Below are 23,514 nucleotides of genomic sequence, written 5' to 3'. Positions count from 1 at the left end.
ATCCAGGTTCAATATATCATCAAGATAAAAGCGACAAAGTGGAGACAGTGGCTCATGTCAAGTAAATTTTATTAAGAATGTATTCACTTTAAGACACTGGCCAGAACAACACAGTGCAATATACATCTTTACTTTCAAATAAAAAAGGACAAAGAAAGACATAAAAAATAAACCCTCAAATTTATAACAAAGTAAAACATAATGTACACAGAAACCAGGGAGACTCACTCCAACGACTCAAAGCAACACATCCAGTTGCATTGCACAAGCATTCAAATGACTTCACCCAAATACAGGAGACAAGACATGGCCGACAAGAGGGGGCAGATCAGTGCTGTAGTGCATCAAGTGACAAAGTGCTTTATAGAATAGAAGCGCAGAGCAAACAGGTGGATGGCGAACATCAAGAGGAAGATTACAGTCAAGCTCAAAAAAGTAGGTACAATTTTTTAATACACACGGAGCGATGTGAAGGTTTGTGAGTGTGGTCCGACTCATTCAGACATGGACTGTACAAACTGTCATTCCACTCCAGTTGTGTTGCCAACACCCCGTCACTCTGGGCCTGTGATTTGAGCAAAGCCTGATTCAAAAGCAAAGATTGTGCATGCACATGAGGACAAAACAGCCGCATAATTGCACATTTGTTGGAGAAAAACATACATTATCCAGACATGATTGTGGAGTGTGAAGGGTATGAGGTGAGTGTATGGCTTATATGGATGCTTATAGCTACATTCATTCAAGCTAAGAAGACGACAGGCTGATTTCATTAAAGTCTGAAGAGCGTGTTTGTGCTGATAAGGAGTGTGCATGATTGGAAGATGCAGAGTCACTTGGCCAAAAGTCTCCCATCCCTCTTTAACAACCACAAATTTATTTTTACACAAAAATTACACAGTATGCAGCAAATTGTGACACTGTTAGGGTGTGGAGTGTATCAAAGTAAAAGGCTTTGGAGCCTCTATTGTACTGATGCATCTTAGTTTTTTCAAAACTAGCTCTGTCTTTGTTAAATCAATGATACAAATATAACATCTCCTGATTACAGTTACTAACATAATATACACTCCCTACTGACAATCACATCAGCAGGGATTTGTTCACTATGTTCAAGAAGGACAATCATTAGCCTCTGAAATGTTATCCTATGGCAATGCTTGTGACTCCCTCCAACAACCTCCTAAGACAGATGACATACATATATGAACAACTTGAACGTACACATCAAGTACGGAAACTAAATGCATCTTTTGGAGAACTGGCTGGATTGTTTACCAGTACATGATGAAACACGTCCCGTAAAAAGGTGCGATGGTCCCACAAATTAACCATTTCCTGAAGTGCAGCCTGACAGGAAACAATTCTCCTTTTGCTCAGTTTTCCTGGTCCCTGTATTAGTGTTCATGTCCAGTCCCTTCTGGTATGGAGGAGCTTCCACAGACTGAAGCATAAAATGGATAAGCAGAGCAGCCTGATGACTTTTTTCCTGTTGCTTTTTTTCTATTTCAATAAAAAAGGCACCATGCACATTTATTGACCCAGATGGGAAGAGAGCGTAAAACAAAATGAAAATACATCAGCAGCAGTAGATTCACCACTCCTGCACTCTGGGTCATACATTAAGGCTTCTGTTTCATATAGATTCATCTGTTAAGGCATCCTGTAGGGAGGAATGAAGAAATAGGTATTAAAGACACATGCAATGCAAACAAAAAAATGTGAACTGCGAGGAGGAAAAGACAAAATACTGACCTAAATATTTCTTAGCTTTCGTTTTCATACTGACTCAAGCGCTTCTTGGATTTCAGCTCCTTCAGCCACTGGGGTGAGTCCTCCTCGCTACAAAGAAAAGAGAAACAAAATGCTGCTAAATGGAAACAAAGCTAAATCTATAGGTAACCTTAGAGAAAATATCTGCCGTTCACTTACCCATTCTCTTTTCCACCAGGTGGGGGCAGTACACGTGCTGCCCGTGGAAGGAAGGGTGACTTGGGAGAGCGAGAGATCTGGGAGGGAGAGGGGGCAGGCGCATCCGTCTGATTGTCAGAGTCACTCCTCTTCTTGAGCTGAGCCTGAAAACAGGAATCGGGTTCCTTTAGGTGCATGTCTTTCACTGTAATTTTTAAGTATCACAGTAATGCTTAAGCAGCACTGAATATCATCACAAAGGGCAGATTAGCAAACAGACAAGTTATTTGGGGTTTTGGGCTGTATGTGGTCCCTGTACTAAAATGAGTTTGACACCCCTGATGTAAACAGTAGGGCTGAAAAAGTCCTATTGCAATGTTTGTGGGGGATTATTCAATTTATGTCATTGAAAAACATCAAGAGAAACATGCAAACTTAACCTAATATCAAAAAATACCACACACTTTAACCTCTTACTGCTCTGTCACTAAAACGAAAATACTCCCACACACCCAAGGCTACATTTGGTTTTTGTTCCGTATTTCTGGTAATCATCATCATCCTAAATCCTCCTAAATCTGGACCTGTAAATTGTAGCTTTTTGCAGTTCTACACAGTTAAACACAGGCTGATATTATGATTAAGATTTGATTAATTGTGCAGTCACATTAAACAGTATATTCTATTAAAACATGGCCATACTATTTGACTGAGGAGCATTCTTTAGACATTTACAGAGCAGTGGATTTAGAATATCGGTGTTTTTGCAGCAGTAAAAGCTCACTTTTAAAGCTGAGGGGTCCATCCCAGGGAACAGAGCGACCCTCTGAGGCTGAGAGGCCACAGCAGGACTGGCATCAGCTCCTTTGGCCTGGTCTGCGGAGCCTGAGTCATCGTTTTTAGACTCAGCCTTCTCTTCTGTCACAGGAAGAGCACAACAGACATATGTAAGCAAACAGACAGAGAGAGGTGTTGGACATTCAGTTGTTTTGGATGCACATCAAAGACATAGCGTTTAGACGTCCAAGTGAGACGCTGACCTGTAGAGTCTCGGTAAAGCCAGTCCTCAGCTGATTCTTCCTCTCTGTCGGCCAGTGCAGCCTGGGCGGCGTTCTGTCGGGCAGCTCTGGTGGGTCGTGTCCGAGGGGCTCGTTTCTTTCCCAGTTGGGCTCTGGAGCGCAGTGCACTGGTGTCGAGGAGAGTGGTCGGAGCCTGAACATCCAAACACAAAAACTAAATATAAACCATGAAAATCTTAATGCCATTACAATATCTGTTGCACATTTTACACCAGAGGACTCGTATTGTCTCGTGTTCTTTGCCATCTATATCTTAAGAGCCAGAAAAGGCACCAAAACACAGGGTTTATCAAATAAATCCTGAAGAACAAAAATGTAAAAATAAAGTCCAGGACATTAAAACCAACTTAGAGATATTTTTAGACTCAAATGTACAAACATCAGTTCAAGTCACTAAAACACCTTCCAAAGTAGAATGTTCATGAGAATCTGTTTATACATAGAAAGCCTTCAGTGCCCATTATTACATAATCCACACCATGCACCACTGATTGTAGTCATTTTTACATACTGTGTGTGCATAGTGTGGACTAGGCCTGAGTAATGTGTTAAGATGAACAGAATACAAAACTAACCATGTTGCCGCCTCTTTACTCCCTCCCTTCAACCACTAACTTTGTGCCTTCTCAGCCACAACTGCATGGACCCTACCACCTACCCAGGTAGGGGAGGGGTGAACAAAACATTACACAATAGAGAATTAACAAATGATCAAATGTTTCACTTGGTTTCTTTGGAGATACACCTGACATATGAGCTCACATGTGGATAAAAACATCCACATTAAAACAATGTTAGTGGCTAAAGAAGTCTTTCTCCTATCCTCCCCCAACTCTCCTGTGATCAAACCTCTCAACAGCAGTGACCTAATCATGCAAACCTGTGCCCACTAAACCTAATGAGCAGCTGAAGTCCAACACAAATGCCACAGCAAAACACCACGATAGAGCTGGGGGTTACAAAAAAATAAAAAATAAAAAACTGATTTTGATTTAAATCTTTTCTGGCTTCATGAGGTGAAGACAAAATGTAATTTGAAAATATTCTTTCTTTTGAAAAACTATAGAGCATACAATTGGAGTAACATTCACATGGAAAAATAACAACAAGCTTATCTGCTGCATTTTGAATGTTCAGGAGCAAGGGAGATCTACAGAGGAACAATCTCAATTTATCACAATTTTCAGAGAGTAAAACCTCAACTAATCAAATTAATTTGATATACTGTGGTGTCCAGCTCTATATCACATCTACAGATTCTGTTAAAACTCACAATATCATAATACAATAATAATAATCTGAAACTGACATTAGAATGACAGGAGGCTAGGTGAGGTAAAAGAAAACGCCACATAAAATGTTTCCTGTCTTTATCAAAACCCTGTCATTCTCAGGAATTTCTGGGTCGGAGGTTGTTTTTTTTTTTTTTTAATCTATGTATCGAGGGGAACTTTAAAGACCCACAGATAACTAAAGGAAATGGTCACCAAACAGACCATTTCCTGTGAGTCAGGCTGGGTGACACTTACATCAGGGAAGGACAGCGGCTGGCTCTCCGATGAGGATGAAGAAGGGACAGCATCCACAGTGTCAGGGTCCAACAATGAGGTATGTTCACCAGGCGTGTGGGGAGGAGTGGGTTTCCGAGGTGAAGGGCTGAGATTACTTTCAGAGCTGGGAGTGGCAGGTGTCAGGCTGGAAAATGAGAGGATTGTAAAGACTTTTTGAAAACACCGGTGTTGTTGCTGTTGTAACCACAGTTCAAATCTAATAAGAGTCTGAGTCATAGGTTTCTTTTTGTTCCCGGCAAGACATCACCGTGGGAAGCTATGATTTAGATGACGCAACTAAGAACACACTGCAAGCCTCCTCTGTCACCATGACTGGACAAAACAAAAATTATTCATATATACATTATAGAGCATCTGAGAGACTTGAGTTTTTATTGCAAGCAGTAGGTTTCTGTTCCGCATGGCAATAAAACAAATGGAAGAAAGTGACTGCTCATCTTTAAAGTGGAGCTTAATGATGTGATATTACTTCCTGACCACAGGAGGTCATTGTTAGATTGCACTGAAGGCAGCTGGCAAAATCTAACAGTAGATATGGAGGAGTAATCTGTATATTAAAAAGCTGAGCTCGGGCAGTTTTAATTCACTATAATCTGCTATTTCACTGAGGAGCCAAGACCATAGAACCAATTAATCATTGCTTTTATCCAGGTTTGAGGCATAGAAGTTGCAAAAAAAAAAAAAAGGTTAAAAATGTTAACGTGAATATTTAAAGACAAATTATGTATTTATGGTCTAGTACTGTACACAGCTTTTTCTCCTTTTCATCATTTTTTTTGTCTTGTACATGGATTATTTTTTGCCTGGGTGAACATGCATTTAGTGCCTCTTCTAAAGTAGTTTTAGGGCGTAAAGCCAAAACCAATATCAAACTGTATGAGTTTTTATTTTTAACTGCTATGAATGGTTTGCATTATTAATGATATAATATTAATAATTCCGGTGTTATTATGTAATCATCTTCTAGTTCTCATCAGTCTTTTATTTTAATGGTTGTTTTATTGTTAAAGTCAGCACTAAGTGATTTTATAGAATCTGAAGACAGTAAAGCTATTTACAGGATAACAAGGTAGGTGGATGTTTATTTAACTCTACTAGTGTTGCTCCATTAAAATCAACCCAGGCTGAATGATATGCACAAAAAGAATCATATTGCAATTATTCTGACAAATTTGACTTTTGACGGAACTTGTGGGCTTATATCTATATGCTCCTGTACAAAACAAGCTCCTTCCTATGCATCAGTAGGACATAATATAGCACCACAATACTTTTTAAAGCTGACATTTTTTAATCTTTCTCAAAAATATGATCGCTTCTGCAATTTGGACATCACACCTGGCCATGGTGTGATAATGTCTGAAAATATGTTCAGCTCTAATCCCTTTGCACTTTTCCCCTTCCAAATTCATTCCAATCAACAATCACACTGCAAGGTAGGTATGTAAACATTGGCTTGTGTTTGGTGCATGAACACCTGAACACATAAAAACACCTTGTGATTTGACACTGGAGACACTCTGACTGTACAGCGCATGTACCTGTCATCAGTACGGAGCCCCGTCTCCCACGTCCCGTACTGGCTGTCAGTCTCATGAACTGGTGTCTCTGAGTCCTTCCCCTCATCTTCACCGCTGACACTTGGCTTCTGCTGCACCTAAGATCAGACGACAGAGTGTGTTAATCAGTGGAGAGGAATAAAAAAGTATGCCATGTGTATACCGGAGATACCAAATCAGTGCTTCACAATGGCATCTGTATGACAAACCTTCCCTCTTGTAAATTTTAAACAGTGAGCTATAATTATGTGGCATATAAAAGTGAAGTTGTAGTGAATGCCAGCACATAACAAGTAGTGTTAACAGATAAATCACATTCTCATTGTCAGTGTGATATAAGTATGTGACAAGCACATTGTAAAAGACAACCTGAAATGCAATGAACAAGAAAAACCATTGTTTTATTTCAACATTTATGTCAACAGTCAATTTCTCACAAACCAATATTTCTCTTAACACCAACTAGATTTATTTAATTATTTGAGTGAAAAAAAGATATACGAAAAACTACTCAAGGACATATGGAAGAGGACCACTGGGAAAAAAAACCCCAAAAGTAAATAAATAAAAAATTAAGGTCCAGTATATTTTTTAAAATTATTATTCTGAGAAAAAAGTCAGAATTCTGAGATTAAAGTCTGAATTCTGAAATTAAAGTCAGAATTATGACTTTTTCTCTGAAATTTCAGGGAGAGTGTCACTTTTGCTTTATGTCATGCAGGATGAGTACAGCAGGCTGACATAATGACAGATTTAGGCGACTTTTTAATGCATCCCAGGGGTTCCTGAGGAGCAGATGGGAAGGCAGAAACTCTTGTGATTGGTCCAATCCAGCAACCAATCAAAACAGACGAGAAGTGGGACAATTCTGACTTTAATGTCAGAATTCTGACCTTTTTCTAAGAATAATAATAAAAATATATATTGGACCTTAATTTTTTTTTTTTTCTAGTGGCCCTAATCCTCTTCCATAAGGACAGTATTCCAAACTTTGTGCAATAAAAGTATCCTCAAAAATAATATTCTTTACCTGAATTAAATGAGTGGTTTGAGTCAATGTAAGCAGTGTATCATTCAAAGCAAAAAAAAATCTCGTCTATATCACATTTTAATATTTTTGTATTGAGGCGAATAGGCATTTCTGTACTTAACAGTGCTATTGCATATAGCAGGTTTTCCTCATATTGAACAGGCTCCATCGCTTCCAGTAAAAAGCCGGCATTTCTGCCAACAGAGCTACAATGTGTTGCAGCTGAGCAGCGAGCAGTGGTCAAATAGAAAATGAAAAGTGAAGGGATGAGTTAATAGAGACAAGACCAGAGCTGGGACAAAGATGGTGGTGGGTGAGTGGGTGACTGAGTATGTGTTTGCTGTCTACTGAACCATGTCTCTTTTAATGAGGCCGGTACAGAGGACATACTGTCTCAAAACCACACAGAACTCACAGAGGCACGCCTGGGCATGAACTGATAACCCTGGCCTATATAGGAAAAAAAACAAAAGAAAATCCTTCTGTCCTCAAAGGTTGCCTGAGGCGTGGACAGAGAAATGTGATCCACCTGGCTCCGTGATTGCTCAGGTTCCTAGACCATGAGAGCGGTTCAGTCGTGATGTTTATATGAGCGGCGACTGTAGATTAGAGCTCTCGTTCTTGAGTTTCATGAATGCGGTCCCTGTTTTCTTTGCCTCTCTTGCACTCCTTTGCAGTGCTCTTGTATCTCTGTTCTCACATACAGTACACAATGAGCTGGCAAGAGCAGCTGAGATAGACGGGGGCTGTGAGAACTTTTGATTAAAGCAGCGCAACTTAGTTTAGGAGAAGAAGAAAAAGAACAGCAGTGCAGGATGTCATTCATCAGCTGAACCTTTTCCTGACAGGCAAAAAGAAAACACGGCGCAGTGAGAATAGCATTGAGCACAGATCCCTGCATCTAAGAGGGTACTTCACATCAAGTTCATCCTCTTCAAGGCTTTACAACACAGACTGTTCTGTTCAATCTGACACCACAGGGTCAAAACACTTAGTCACCTGCTATATCCAAAAACAATGGATCACAATACCTATATATAATGACTAGAGGTCAACCCGCGGTGGATTTTTAAAGGCCAATACAACAATACTCCGGCCCAAAAAAAAAAAGATTAACCTGCCATCAAGATGTATGTCCTTTCTTCCAAATGCTTCACCACTGAAAACACATTATGCAAAGCACATTATGTCTGAAATTAACCACCCTGCACTCTGTCACAAACCAGATGACGGAACCAGTGATCCTAGAATACAATAAATAAAATATCAATCACTGAACTTCAAACTCAGCGTAATAAAATAATAAATGTGCAACTGAACCTTGTACTACCTGTAATAAAACGGTGGGAGGAAGTTTCAGGTATTATAATACCCTCAAGCTCAATTGTTACTTTCTATGAAAAGCAAAATATGCTATTGTGCCACATCAACTCACCACATGTATTAAGCCATAAAAACCCAAACATCCACCATCAACTAAAAGCATCTACTGATCTAAACTGTTGATCCACTAATCCTAACAATGCATGTAAATAATTGGTGTAAAATGCAGTTTGTCATCTTTTCATGGTCATCAGATATGGCCCATTTGGGTGTTCCGAGGCTTCGTAGTGGACGTAGAAACAGTCATCTTCTACAACACTGATTCACCAGTAAAACCCATGGAGTTGGATCAATGACAGTGGATGGACACACTTGGTTTATGCTCAGTTATGATAGATTTTGCTGAAAAAGTCACCTTTTCTTCAGTTTTCTCTATTTTTTTCCTATAATAATCCTCAACTTTACTCTAAGCTTTTATGAACATCTTCATGATCAGTCAATTAAAAATAGGAAAATAGATGATTTTCACTGGAAACAATGCAAAATTCAGAGGATAATATTATAATAAATGGTGATAAACCACTTAGGAAAGGTTAAATAGAGAGAAAAATTCATTTGGGAACTGCCACAAATGTCACACTTGGTCCTTATGGTTTAGTTGGTCTACCTGGAATAATCAGGGGAGTTGGCATGTAAAATATTTTTAAATGAATGCTAAAAAATGTTTCTTTAGCTTGAAATTACATGACTTCCCTGAACTTCACATTTTCTTCATATCTATGCACTTCTGCTTGTTATGCTTTCTGTGCATTCTAATTTTACGTCTGTATCTCATAAAAAGGTTAGGTTATATTCAGTCTTATGTTATTATTTAAACTAAGGGTCAGTGTGTGTACTCTTCAGTTGCATCTAGTCGTAAAAGTTGTAGATTACAAGACCAAAACTCACCTCATCCTTCACTACACCAACCAATTAACATGTAGCAAATGTGAAAGACCTTTGTTTTGGGGTTTTTTGGTGAGAATATATTACTCTGGTCCTCACGCAAATGAAGTAGGTGATAGCAAAAAGAAGATGAAGTCTGTTATGAGCTTCAGTAGAAATATAGTTGACAACCCATTGACCCACAACTTCTGTAGGTATAATCAGCTCCTTCTAAGGCAACAAAAACACAATGATTCTTATTTTTTGCTGATTACACATGAATGAAACATAATTACCAATATTATTCTCTATTTTTACAATCATATCCCCATAAATCCAAGTAAAACATTACACACTGAACCTTAAATTATGACACTTAATACCTGTTTTTATATAAACATACAGCATCATTACATAAATTCCACTGGTGTATCTAGTGTCTAAATAATGACACATTTATGAGTGATCGTCCCATTTTCTGGGCAGATTAGAAAAATTTTAAACGTAACACGTGTACACAGGCCACAACAACAACAACAACAACAACAGCTGCTGCTTTACGAGCTTTTCTAGAACATACTGTACAACAGATTATGATCCAGACGTCATATACAAGCGATGCTGAAATAAGCTACTTTTTGTGGCAAGAAATGCCGGAGACATATTAGAAGTAGTCTAGAGACAGTGATACTGTTACATAATAGCACATTTTGTTTTTACACATGATTAAAAAGCAATACAAGGTTTTATTTCAGGCACAGTCTGGCACTTTGAGTGTCCAGAGGGAGAAAAAAAAAAGCCAAAAACATTTTTCAGTGGGCTATGTAACTGTGACATTCCTGCTGTAAATACTATTTCAGGACCTTGGTATTATGTATCCTCCTGTTTTCTTTTACGAGTTGCTGTATCTCTGCTATCATTACTGTCAAAATGCCCCCCCCCCCCAAAAAAAAAAAAAAATTCTAAAAACAGACCTTGTAAAACTCTGGTCATAAAAATTCCGATCCTATGTGTGTGGATAAACACGCCCTCACCTGATCATCATACAGAAGGAACATTGCCTTTGCTTGAACATGTTGCAGAGGCACCATTATACAACAGCTTAAAGGAAAGACTTACAACAAACCCCTCAAAGAATAATGTCATGTTGAGCCTCAATCATAATCTCAAATAATTTATTATTCACTCTACTGTTTTGGTTTGGTTTTGTCTGAATACCGTTAGACTAGAATGGTTTAACGGCCAAACAATAACAACAAAACCCTGCTTCTGTGCTGAACTGGTACTTACTAGTATAAACTTTACAGACATGAACATGAGAAGTCGGAACATGATGGAGGCCGACTGAACCAACAGGTTCAGTAGCAATGATTTATAGCTGTAAGGAGCCAGGCTTTTCCTTAATAACATTAGCAATAGCCAGCTTCCCCCAGACGACGACAGGAAGGGTGTGTCGAAGGAAACAACATAACAAAGAGCGGATGAATGAAGGATGAAGGAGAGAAAGGGCTGATCACTAAACAGGGTTGAATGACAATCTCAGGAGGAAGGGGTTGGGACGAGGCCTTGGAAACTTCTACCTGATAACAGGCTGATCTCTGGGTGCCACACATTACCATTGACACACACATGTTGGACCAGACACAGAGGTGTGTGAACCTCTGTATTGCAACAATAAGGTGGAGAGTAGAACGGGGACACTGTTTCGGTCCATGTAGGCTTTGGTAGTTGGATTTTCTTATCAGACACAGGTATTTAAAAACATGAGATGACACGTTATTAGGCTAAAGCTAACTTTTTATGTCATTACCAATTAATTAGTCAGTTATTGATGAGTTGTTCAGCTTACAAACATTCAGAAATTAGTGACAAGTATCTGTTAGTTAAAACATTTGACTCCTGTCACAGGCAAGTAAAGAAACCAGGAAATATTAGGCCTAAAACTTACAAAGCTGGAATAAGACAATTCACCAAAACTGAAAAGGAAGCCTCAAGAAATGTAAATATTTATTAAAATACCTATACAATTTAATGACCTTTGACTTTTGTTCAATTAAATGTGCACTATGTACTTTCTTCTGGTGGGGGTCTCTCAGTCAAAACAATAATAAATGCTGTATTGGTGGTAGATGATATGCAGGGTCATAGGAATTATTGCTCCTGATGACAATCTATCTGAAACGATTCAGATAGAGATCACATTTACAAATGTTAATTCATTTTTGGAATTAGTTTTATGTTGGTTTTATGCACCATGTTTTAATGTAATTGTTAGTAAATTGGGTATGACGGCATTGTCTGAAACTGTTGATACAATGCAAGTACAGAGGTCAGAAAAAGATATAACATAGGTCTAGTTTTTAGATGTAAAATATTATTCAACACCTACATACAGTAGACTTTCCATGCTCTTACCACATTGTCACAGATGCATCATGGTAGCTCCTGTACTTGTGATTTTTTTGGTGTGCTTCGGCTACAGCGACATGAAATAATGCATCATCCATCTTCATATAGAGTTTACAATTACGATAGAGAGGAGTGAGCAGCAGGAGAAGATGTGCATTGTTGAATTCTGGTATCTTTCCTAACTTGAATGAACTTTTACATTGCACCATTGCTTTTATGTTATGTACATAGATCTGCTTGTCTCAGTTTTAACTATGCTTCATTTGACCTTCAAGAACATTTTTAGGCAGAGAAGAAACAGACCTTGTAATAAAACACGGTTGTCGATTGATTTTAATCTGCAAAGTAGACACTGAAAATCTGACCATGCTAAATTCATTTTAAATTAATTTTTAAAAGTGAATTGTCTTTTTGTTTTGTTTTTGATTTATGCATGCAGTGAAAAGTCAAATGTTCTTTGCTTGTTTATTCAGCCTCAAAAGAAAATCCAATGACTAAAACATGCCCAGTCTCTGCACTGCTTTCTGTGAAAGGGGAAGTACAGTGCTGTAAAGTATCTAACAGATGGTCTCAAATCACACCAAAGCAAGTGGCCACTGTAGATACAATAACTGTGTTTACATGAGCACAGAGTCCAAGACATAAGTTTATAACCCAGTTAACAACACTTCAGAGTAATGAATGCGAGTGTATGGTGGGATGTTGATCAGTGCTGCAGTGACATTCAGTCACATTATATTTACACTATGTCACTACTCACCATTTCCTATACAACGGCTCTAATATATCTGGCTAGGGTGGAGTGGGAAAGAATGTTCAGTGTGCACTCATGGACTCAGGCAGTAATCAATATCAATATCCCACAGATATTCAAAAACAACTGCTCCCATGAGGAATAATCTCACATCAACAAATGGACTTTCTAGCCGCATGTCAGAGGGCTTACATTAAGATGATCTCTGCTGGGAAAAGCCAACAGTGCAAGTGTTATTCTTTTATTATATAAGTGGTACATAGAGAGAAAAGCTCAAGGCTGCACAAAGAGTCTAGTAAGAACAGAGGGGAGGAATGTAAAAACCTGACTTGGCTTAAGACTTGAGCCCAGCAGAGAGCACTGGCCCTGACATGAGTGTGTGTTGTGATGTGGTTGGTCTACAAGACTTGAAGGATTATTTTTCAGGTTATAAACAGAGAAATCATTTGTATTGAGAGTAGGGATGTAACGATAGGAAAATTTCATATCACGGTTATTGTGACCAAAATTATCATAGTTATCATTATTATCGCGGTATTGTTGAAATTGTGCTCAAAATGTTCAAAAAGTACTTATACAAACCATGAAATAATTTAATAAAGTTGTATTTAAAAAAAAACAAAAAAAACCAACAAAGAAACAAATAAAATAACAGCACAATGTACTTTGTTGGTAGAAACATTCATATATTACAATGTAAACATCAAACATGCAAATGTGCATTAAAGATGACACCTTATGGCCATTGTTTGACCATTTTCCATATCAAGTTTGAGTTGTTTTAGTTTCTTTTCCATAGATAGATAGATAGATAGATAGATAGAAAGAACTAACAGGTCGCTTTCTCTCTCTCTCTCTCTTTCTCGCTCTCTCTGTTTTCAAAGTGCGGTAATAAAACACTGTTATCATGATAATTAGAATTTAAACGGTACTACTAACCACTGGGAATTTTACTGCGGTTTATCATTTTACCGGTAATCCTTACATCCCTAATTGAGAGATATTTATTTATTTATTTTTTTAAAAAATTTGTAGAAACAATATGCATAAACTCCTTTAAAGCTGAGTCATATTTCAACGGTGTCAAACTGCTGAATTTTCATCAGATTGGTTAAAAGGCTTATTGAAATATCCAACAGGTAAAAAAATGTATAAAGATATGGATATATATAGTTTACATGAAGCTGATGCTTATGTCTTTCTTTCTCATGTGTCTGTGTTTAATGTTAAGCAATGGAAACTGATAGAATATTTATGTATATTGTTGATTATTTTGTGATGAGTAAGGAAGATGTAAAGTACAATTTTTCTCCTTGCCTTTTTTTTGATGCAAAAAAGTCTTGAATTTAATAATATAATTTTCACAACTGCATTCCCTTTGACTGTTTAGACTGACATGTTTCCACAACTCATGATGCTAGGCCAGTGGTTTCACAGCTTAGTTAATGCCAACAGTTGGACGTTTATATTTACACAACATTTGATATGACACAAATGTCATGTGAATACTTAAATGGTCTAGAGATTTTGTTTCTGTCATCCTGCAAAGTTAGATGAGATTATGAGCAACTGCAGGCTATCATATGTCAATATCTTTATATACCTGTAAAACGATAAGGGGGAAAATATTATGATGACATACTGAATTGCGAAAGAAATATTATATTATCAAAGGTTATAACAAGTCAGCAATAGTCACAGAGAAATGTCTGCCTATAAAGCTTCAGTCTTGTGGACAGTGGCCACTATGTATGACACTGAACGGTCACTGGCCTCCTGCCGTTACTTACAGACTTCACTTTGGCCCATCTTTGCCCCTTTAATCACAGACACCGATGAGCAAGACTAAGCATGACATATGGACGCAATGAAAACACATCTTATCTTTAGAAGTTGTGACTCATAAGCAAACAGGCGTGACCTAAAGATAGGAAGGACTGCTATGTATTCACAACCCTACATGGATTTCTAAATCAGCCCATTACATACGGCGCCAAACAGGTTAGATCTCAAAGCAGAGGCAAGAAGCAACTGAAATGAATAAAGAGAATGATGTATTTCTTATTTTTTTCTTTAACCGTGCTTAATTATATCCCTATAAATATGCACTGCACACCACAGAATGCCCTGAAGTACCTGTATAACAACAGCTTTACTACACAAAGCAACAGACAAAGCCATGTTTACACTTTACAGAAGAGAATATATGATGAATAAGTGATGGAAAAGAGACAGAGAAGGATGAGAGGCAGCAGAGGCTGTGCAGGCAGAAAAAGTCAGATGAGTACAAGACAGATGGATAAGTTCCTTACATGTTTGAAATGTTTGGCCGGAAACCAAATTGCTGATGAAGGAGCAGCTGTTAACTGGGTGACATTACAGATCTGTGCTGGTTGAACACCGAGATACAGAGAGACTTCCTTACTTAAACAATGTTAGGTGGTGTCGATAGTGAACACATTCTATATTGGTTAGTTAAAATGGGGAAAGGAAAGTGAAAACAGTGCTTCCCTGATGTGTGTACTTTAAATGTGTGTTGCCTTACAGCAGTGGGTGTGTTGGGTGCGGTGCGCCTGCGTAAGGACAGACGTTGCTGGCTGCGCAATGAAAACCTGCGGATGGACTCCCTGCTGCGGGAGGCCAGTGAGCGCAGAGAGTTGGTTCTCTTGAAGTTTCCAGTCCCATCCTCTCCTCTGCCTCCCCTCTCCACTGAGCTGGATAAAAAGTTGAGTGCCCCGTGAAGGGAGCGACGAACATTCCCCACCCATCCTGACACCTGAGAGTGGGCCACTGACAGCTTGTCCCCCAGATACTCCATCACAACCCAGTACAGGCAAGACCAGCTCAGTCAGTATAGTCTCCAAGCTGAGCTGTGAATTTTGCTATCACAGCAGCAGGGAAGCATTAGAGTCTGTTCTGCAGAAGTGGCAGTCCAGCGACAGTGTCCTAGGTGTTCACTGATGTGTGCCGCGAGGTCAATACTGCAGCAGTGCAGCGTGTTAGAAAGGACAACAACACAGCTCAGTCAGTCAAACGTAGTGATGACGGTGGTGTCTGCTGCTTACAGCACTGCAGCGCAATCAACGACAGCCAGTCCCTGACCATTACAGGACCAAGCCTCTCCTCGGCTTCACTTCTAAATGGCTGTTCTGCAGTGCAGTCCCACTGGAGAAGTCAGGGCTTGGTTTCAACTCATCCCCGTCAAAGCTCCATACTGTCAGCTTTCAGTGAATTGTGAAGCTTTCTCCTGTCTATTTCCAAGCCCACAGGATACGCCTGTTATGATGCACCTGGCACCACAAGCCAGTGGGCATGTAAAGGTTATGTAAGGTTGGTCTAAGCCCTGAACTTAATATTAGTTATGCATGACCATACTATATGAAACAGTCCTAAAATCTACCAACAGGTTTCTAATCCATGTTTCTGTGGCTCCAAATACACAAGTAAAACTAGAAATGAACTGTAGTCACATGCATTAATAACAATCATATCCTCAAAATTGCATTTAAGCCTGACACAACTTTCAGTTATCTATTTCCATTATATCTGCAGACTGTGCTACTTGAAATATTTTTTAATGCTGCTCAGAGACCTTTTTCAAATTTCTAGGCGCAAGCTTGCCTGTCTTACTCTGACTCAATTACAGCCAACCTGACAGACCTCCCAGTGCTTGTGTTGATGTGTCCCATCCAAAACAACATCCTGGTTAGAAGTTCAAAAATCCTTTCATCTGAGAAGTCTTACATACCCACGATGCCTGGAACTATGCTATCTCCTGCAATAAAAATGGTGCAAGACAGCTGCTGTAGTCATTCGTATTCCATAAGGAAAACCAGAGGACAATGAAGTACAAAATAAAGGAAAAGAAGAGAGACTACAGTGGTGGGGTAGTCAGATCCAGAGGAGAAAAGAGGAGCAGAGAGCAAACTGTTCCCTCCTGGGCCTTTTCTGCAGGTACGGGCAGGTAGGAGAAAATGCGTCAGCAGAGCTCCTCTCTGTACTCAGCGCTATAGGACTCACCGTCAAGGAGAAACTGGGTGGAGAGAGGGAGTGTGGAATGAAGTCAGAGAGAGTGAGAGAGAATGGGAGGTCCCTGATACAGACTGGGAGGGAGAGGGGAGGGTGATATATGTTCTGCGGTGCTCTGTCGCTCTAGCCTGATTCAGTTGCAGAGCAAGATACTGTAGTGTCACAGCCAGAACAGAAGAGGAGGGTTGGAAACAAGTGCAAAAAACAGAAAGACAGACGCTATTAAGAGGCAGAAAGGGAAAGTGAAGATGAGAATGTGTGATATAAACCCACTGGAATTAGCACAAGTGCAAGATCATGTTAAGGAGAAAACTATAAATAGAGTGATTAGACATGCATGAAAGAGAACACTAAAAAGACAGGTGCAGCTTCACCAGCGTAAAGGAAAATGAAATGCTTATCAACCAGTTCGTCCACTCAATGCAGCCAAAACAAAGAATCACAACAGTCAGTCAGTGTTTGTTTAAATCTTACAGTTAGACGAATGCAAACATTTGAATACCTCATCTTTCAAAAGCCTCAGTGAGCACATTCCCTAAATAAAGAGAGGCAGGTTAGGTAACTCCAGACCCACCTCAAGAGAGTAGACCCCAGAACAAAGTGGGACACAGGGGTTAATAATGACGAAGCCAGTCCACACATGCCCCCTACAGGTAATCTGATTAGCATTCCTTTGATGTATTTTACAAAAGGTTTACAGTTTCCATATCTCTTGTACATACTCTGTCACATGTATCCTTGAGACTCTATACAATATTTGATATTCAGTCTCCTCAACTTAACTGTCCTGTTGAAAATATACTCAAAATTAGTATTATACTACTATTATATTTCTTATGACAGAATGACAAATGCCAATAAGTGTAATAACAACAATTTTTTTTACAAAACATAGGATAAACGTATACATTCACTAGAGTATGCATTTGGTATGTTTGTTGAGGTGATAACGTTTCAAAAGAGGTATAAAATTACTGATGTTCATAGTGGGTAATGTAATGTCGATGTATATATTGTTCAAAGGTTTGCTTTATCTATAGCTAAAGAGAAATTACTTTTTTAGATGCTGAAACTTCTATTGAAAATGGTTAGAAGTTTATCAATAAATCATGTTTCAATATCCCCTGACCTGTAAAGCATTTTTTAGAAAAAAAAAAACATCCATAATTTTCATTTTTCACAGGATCATAATAACTGACAATAATTGTACAATACAAGTGATACCGTTAAACTCCGATATTGTTTGAGACTGTTTTAACAATGAAAATCTCTCATAACACTGCAAACCTACTTAAAAGACTGCTTTTAAATCATCCAGATCTGGCGTCATGTACACACATTTTAGAATGTGATGGCAAAGGAGTTCATTACTTGTACAAAGTAATAACAGAAAAGTCATCATCATTGTAGCCGTTTCCCCCACCCCTCCTCATCCTAATACTGAGCATCACATACAGGGAAATGACTCAGAGCTGGTCGTCATTTCCCCTCTTTAGCTGACATCACCAGCCAGAAAGCAGCTGAGAAACACAAGCAGCAACCCCTCAAAGATGTAGAGGCACATACTGTAAGTACACAGAGTGGCTATAAAACTGTAATCACTGCAATACTGAAGTCCCTCTGTACATTTCTCAGTTCATTGTAGTCAAACATCTGTACTAGCTAGACTGGTGTTGTGACTTACCCAGAGGCAGTGAGGGGTGAGGCAGCAGGACCATATGTACAACACAGCTCTCAGCATGGTGCCCATCTCTGTTCTGCCACACTCACCAGCCTCAGACCCTTCAACGGATCCAAATGATGTCATCGTGCAACTATATTACCTCACCCATGTGAGTTTGAGGAGGTTTCTGCCAGTAAATATAACCCTTGGAAATTCATCACATCTCAGAGCTGACATCACTGTTCTACATTTGATCTTAACTTCACATTTTTCACACTTTTTTCTATTATTTTTATGTGATTTTAATATTTTAGAAGCATATCAAAATTTGCGCTCAGTGGAAAAACTGGTAAATTACCACTAGAGTTGTGCACTGTGATGATACAGATTGAGTGATGATATAAAAAATATATAGCATTTCATATCATGCCCTAAATTTCATATTGTTGAGCTGCAAAACATAGTCCATATGGTAGTACTTTTTGCCATTTCAACACTTGGAAAGATGTAGCCACAAGATTTGCATGAAGGCAACAGAAACAGTGAGAGTGAACCTGACACAGAGTCTGGTATTTCAGTTCAGCAGTGAATTCAGTCGTCAACCTGGGCCTTCATTTACTGGAAACTTTGACAAATTAAAGGGATTCCCAACAAGCACTGTGTGTGTGTTACTGCAGATGAATTTCACTTCATATTTTATCGTTCCAAGTTGAGTGGGATGACTTATCTGAAAAGATCCAACTGAAAATTCCTGTTTGGTTTTGACTGTCTGATGCTAATATTTTCAGTTGTTTTTCTTAAAGACTTAAAGACTTGTTTTGGAGAAATGTATTTTTTTTTTATGTCTAACAGCTGATACGGTATAGCATGGTATTTCTGTCATGTAAATTCAACATTCTCAAACGTACTTTTTGGAAATTTGTGGGACTGTGCAACACTACAACATGTCATCTGGCCATGTCACTGCAATCCATCACAATTACTGACATGACAACGACTCAAATTACTAAAGAAAATGTTGATTGTTTGGTTGGAGTTGTATGTTATTCTTTTTCATTGTGTACTCAAATTTTAAGAGAAATTCAATCAAATTAATGCACATCTCTTTACACACTGTAAATCAAATGAGATGCATTAAAAAGATTTGGGAATAAGTATTACCAAAATGTGAGCAGTATTCACCCTGGTTAATATGGACTCCTCTATCATCATTCAGCGTGAAGTAAAATTAAAGTAGACTTGATTTTGCTTCCATATTATTTGTGTTTTAAAACATTACGGAGATTACTTCAAGTGACAAGTAGCCCAATGGTAAATAAAGGTTTGACAGTAATCAGTATTGGGAGATTTATACTTCTTTGTATAAATCTGTGTTTTTAGGGTCAACATTTGCTACAAAACTAATCAAAAAGAAATCAAATGTGAACTTTAATGAGGTTATTCAAGTAGTTCTATTACTGGTAAACACAGATCTGTAACCTTCTACATCCCAAAGGTAATCTTCCCAACACAGCTTAGCACCATAAAGGTGAATCTATGTTAACAATATTTTCATGCAGTATTTGCAGAACATACCAGTCTGCTTTTTGATATATTATCACTGCTGTTGGTACAGTGTTATAAAGGGTAACACCGTTGCCGTCGCATAAAGCGTTGCACAGATGTTTCAAAGTCAGACTCGAAATGGCTGTTTCTCAGCTATGTTCTCACCAAAACTCAAAGAGGAAGTAAACTGACACCAGAGATCCATTCACAAAACACAACCACTAGATGGTGGTATTGACCTTACACTGAAATCTGAACTCTGACACTGTAGCATGCAATTATCAGACACAATGTACTGCACTTCTGTGTTCATGGCATAGTCTTTCAACCTACAATTATGTGGAGTGGACAGAACCCAACCCTATATACACAAAAACAAAGTATATAAGTGATTGCTGATGATATATTAAATAAGTATGACTTCCAACATGTAAACATCCAAGTTACCAATATCAAAATGAAAGGAATAAAATGTGCTGAACTGGTTATAGTAGGAGCAACAGGTCTCATAAAGTGTCAAACAGTCACACAAATATTCTGTTAGGCTGCAGGACACAATTACCTGTCATGTCACTTCACAACTTTCCAAGTCACTTAAACAAACCGCTGATAAATAAGCATACAGATTAGGTACTCATTAACCATTTGACTGATCCAATCCTGAATTTCAGGCCTGCATAGGTGTGAGGCAACACTTCCCTTGAACACAACACAAGATGGGTGGGGGTGACTTCGAGAGGCCGTTCCTTCAACATTAGTCACAGTCTCTTTCACCTGAACCCGGCAGCACTGAGCTGTCACCTTCCAGTCAACTAACTGCATTCCACCTGCGCTTACTGTCTGACCTTGATGCACATCCTTGACACAGACACACAAATGCTCACATAAGTGTGCACAGATTTCCCACCCCGTCTGCACACTGCAGACTGAGAAGCAGACTAAACAAAAGTAACTGAGGCTAAAAGCAACCTAAAAAATGCTCAAGCATCAAATTACAATCCTTCCCAGTTCCAGAGTTTATCTGTTTGTGAGACTGGGTTGTAGATTGACTCACCCAACTGTGTCGACTCTGCTCTCTGTGGGCACTACGACTCCTCACCCTGGAGAGGCTTCCCTCTATAGCGCTGCTTGAAGGGGCTGACCGCCGTGAGACACTGCGAGATCGCATCCTGTTCAGCTCCTACCAACAAACAGAGACTAAAGTGACCAAGTCATACTCATTTTAAATCTGATCATCATGAACACTCATTGAAAACTCTTCATCCTCTTAGATTCTGTGACATTTAATGTATATGCCAGTATTATTCTCATCTCTCATGATATCCTTGTCAAACCAAATTCAAAATGTCAATTAAAATTTTGGACCAATTACTATCATCTTGGAGGCATTAACAGTTTTGGTAGAAATTTAATGGGATATTTTAACATGATAAGGTAAGGCCAACTGCTTAATGGCAAAAATATTTGTCCAAACTAACTTTTCAAATTAGATGCTACCTTGAAGGTTGTTGTTCAGTATAGTGAGGGGGGACTGAAAATCATAACATTTGGTTAGAGGAGGTGGAACACACTAGTACCTGAGTCAGACTACATCAGCATAGTAAAAACCATTGAATTGTTGTTTCTTCAGAGATACTGAAATGTGAAATAGCACTAACAATTGTTTTGGTTATTTGTCAATTTCTAATGTGCGGACTATGCATCTTCAAAATTTTATTTCAGGTTTAGATTCTTTTTATCTTTAAATACAAGTATACGGGGTAAAGGGGTAGGGGGTTATTTTGCAAAGCATTTTGTATCACAAACTCAGTCATCATGTAAGAGTAAGAAATAGATGAATATGCACACCTTTTATTTGTTGTGTAACATTTTGAATATAAGCCTCTTCCTTATCCAACACCCATCATCCTATTGTTTTCAGTATAATTATCACATGTAATGTGTTATGATAGCATAGTGCAGTGCAGTCATAGATCTTTATGTGATTCTGGTAGTGTTTTGTAGACCTCTCTCTCACCCACCTGTGATCCCTGTGATCTCCGATGGCTCTGGGCATCTCCCCTGCTCTCTTGAGGCTGTGGCTCTCTGGGAAGCCAGATCTGCTCTGCAGAAAAGCTGCTGGAGACTCCTGCAGGAGAGTTATAAGTTTTGGCCTCCAGCCCAGGAATCAGAGCCAAGTGAAGAGGCTCATCAAGCAGACCAGACCAGCGCTTGTGTGCAGACTGGTGCCGTTCCTCCTGCTTGAGGAGGAGCTGTTCAGGGCTAGGTTTGCCTGCATTTTTCCTGGTTTGCTCAGGTTTGTCCACAGACATTTCAACTTGCCGAAGCTCCCATGGATCCTGTGGAGACATTGTCCACACAGGGCTTGAGAAGCCTACTGAGGTCTGTGATGGCACCTGTGCTCTTGCCCCAGTCACAGCCTCTATTCCCTGAATACCAGAAACAGGAAACAAGTCTCTAGCTGGAGAAAGCTGAGTCTGAGATGTGAAAGAGTCTAGGTCAAGGACACCAGGTCTGTATGGCTGCTCTGCTTTTGCCGACGGCTCCTTCCATCGTGTGGAAGGGTCACCACGTTGAGAGGCAGCCTTGGAACATGGGTCAACGCGAAGAACAGAGTCCAGATCCACCACTTTAGGTCTGAGAGATGACGTCTCCAGCCTCACTCTCTCCTGTTCCTCTTTCTTCTGTTTCTCTTTCAGGCGCTGTCTCTCGGCTTCCTGTTGCTTGGCAATGTGTCTCATCTTTTCTGCTTCCTCCCTTTCCATCTTCTCCCTCAATCTGCGTTTTTCCAGCTCCAAAATTTGTTGTCTTTCTCTTTCTGCCTGCTTTTGTCTCTCTAATTCCAAGAGCTGCCTTCTTTCCATCTCTTTAATTCTCTCCAAATCCTCCTTCCTCTGCCTTTCCTTTTCTAGCTCTTGGTGTTTCAACCTCTGGTTTTCTAAGTCTAATTGTTTCTGTCTTTCTCTTTCTAAATCTCTTTGTCTCTGTTGTTCCATTTCTCTCTGCTTTTCCCTTTCAATCTCTTTTAGACGCTCCCTCTCCTTTTGTCTCTGTTGCTCCAACTCCCTCTGCTTTTCTATCTCCTTTTGTTTTTCCCTTTCTTTCTCAAGCTCTCTGAGTCTTAACATTTCATGTTCTAAGGCCATCTGTTTCATTTTCTCTGCCTCCTCTCTCTCCATCTTTTCTCTAAGTCTCTGCTTCTCCAGCTCCAGGATCTGCTGCCGCTCCTTTTCTTTCTGTTTCATTTTCTGAAACTCTATGAGCTGCTTCCTCTCCAGCTCTTTAATTCTCTCCATCTCCTCTATTCTCTGTTTTTCCCTTTGCAATTCCAGCAATTTCCTCTCCTTGTCCAGTTCTTTTTGCCTCTCTTCCTCCTTCTGCCTTTGCCTCTCCAATTCACGTTGTCTCTCCTTTTCCAGCTCTTTCTGCCTCTCTTCCTCCCTCTTCTTTTGCCTCTCCTTTTCTAGCTCTCTCTGCCTCTCTTCCTCCCTCTTCTTTTGCCTCTCCAGTTCACGTTGTCTCTCCTTTTCCAGCTCTTTCTGCCTCTCTTCCTCCCTCTTCTTTTGCCTCTCCTTTTCTAGCTCTCTCTGCCTCTCTTCCTCCCTCTTCTTTTGCCTCTCCAGTTCACGTTGTCTCTCCTTTTCCAGCTCTTTCTGCCTCTCTTCCTCCCTCTTCTTTTGCCTCTCTTTTTCTTGCTCTCTCTGCCTCTCTTCCTCC

The 23,514-nt window shown here is 39.3% G+C and overlaps 1 protein-coding gene across 5 annotated transcripts in view; it reads right to left on the bottom strand.

Moving 5' to 3' along the window:
• Positions 1–52: 52 nt before the first annotated feature.
• Positions 53–23,514, bottom strand: part of LOC115426104 (trichohyalin) — a 32,923-nt gene continuing 9,461 nt past the window's right edge. The window contains exons 6-15 of one of the 5 annotated variants that reach the window (XM_030144068.1): positions 23,299–23,478; positions 21,819–23,250; positions 20,852–20,977; positions 6,103–6,218; positions 4,520–4,685; positions 2,952–3,123; positions 2,696–2,829; positions 1,933–2,075; positions 1,756–1,842; positions 53–1,663 (exon numbers count right to left, since the gene is read on the bottom strand). In XM_030144068.1, the coding sequence (XP_029999928.1) occupies positions 1,767–1,842; positions 1,933–2,075; positions 2,696–2,829; positions 2,952–3,123; positions 4,520–4,685; positions 6,103–6,218; positions 20,852–20,977; positions 21,819–23,250; positions 23,299–23,478 (2,545 nt within the window). In that variant the 3' untranslated portion in view covers positions 53–1,663; positions 1,756–1,766. Of the gene's footprint in view, positions 1,664–1,755; positions 1,843–1,932; positions 2,076–2,695; positions 2,830–2,951; positions 3,124–4,519; positions 4,686–6,102; positions 6,219–20,851; positions 20,978–21,818; positions 23,479–23,514 lie in introns of all 5 variants that reach the window. The other 4 variants (XM_030144069.1, XM_030144066.1, XM_030144070.1 and 1 more) reach the window with 4 other exon arrangements.

This window comes from Sphaeramia orbicularis, chromosome 9 (assembly GCF_902148855.1).
Source record: "Sphaeramia orbicularis chromosome 9, fSphaOr1.1, whole genome shotgun sequence".
In the NCBI taxonomy this organism is placed as follows: Eukaryota; Metazoa; Chordata; class Actinopteri; order Kurtiformes; family Apogonidae; genus Sphaeramia; species Sphaeramia orbicularis.
Note: the sequence above shows the minus strand (reverse complement) of the source record. Positions and strands in the feature narration are given on the sequence as shown.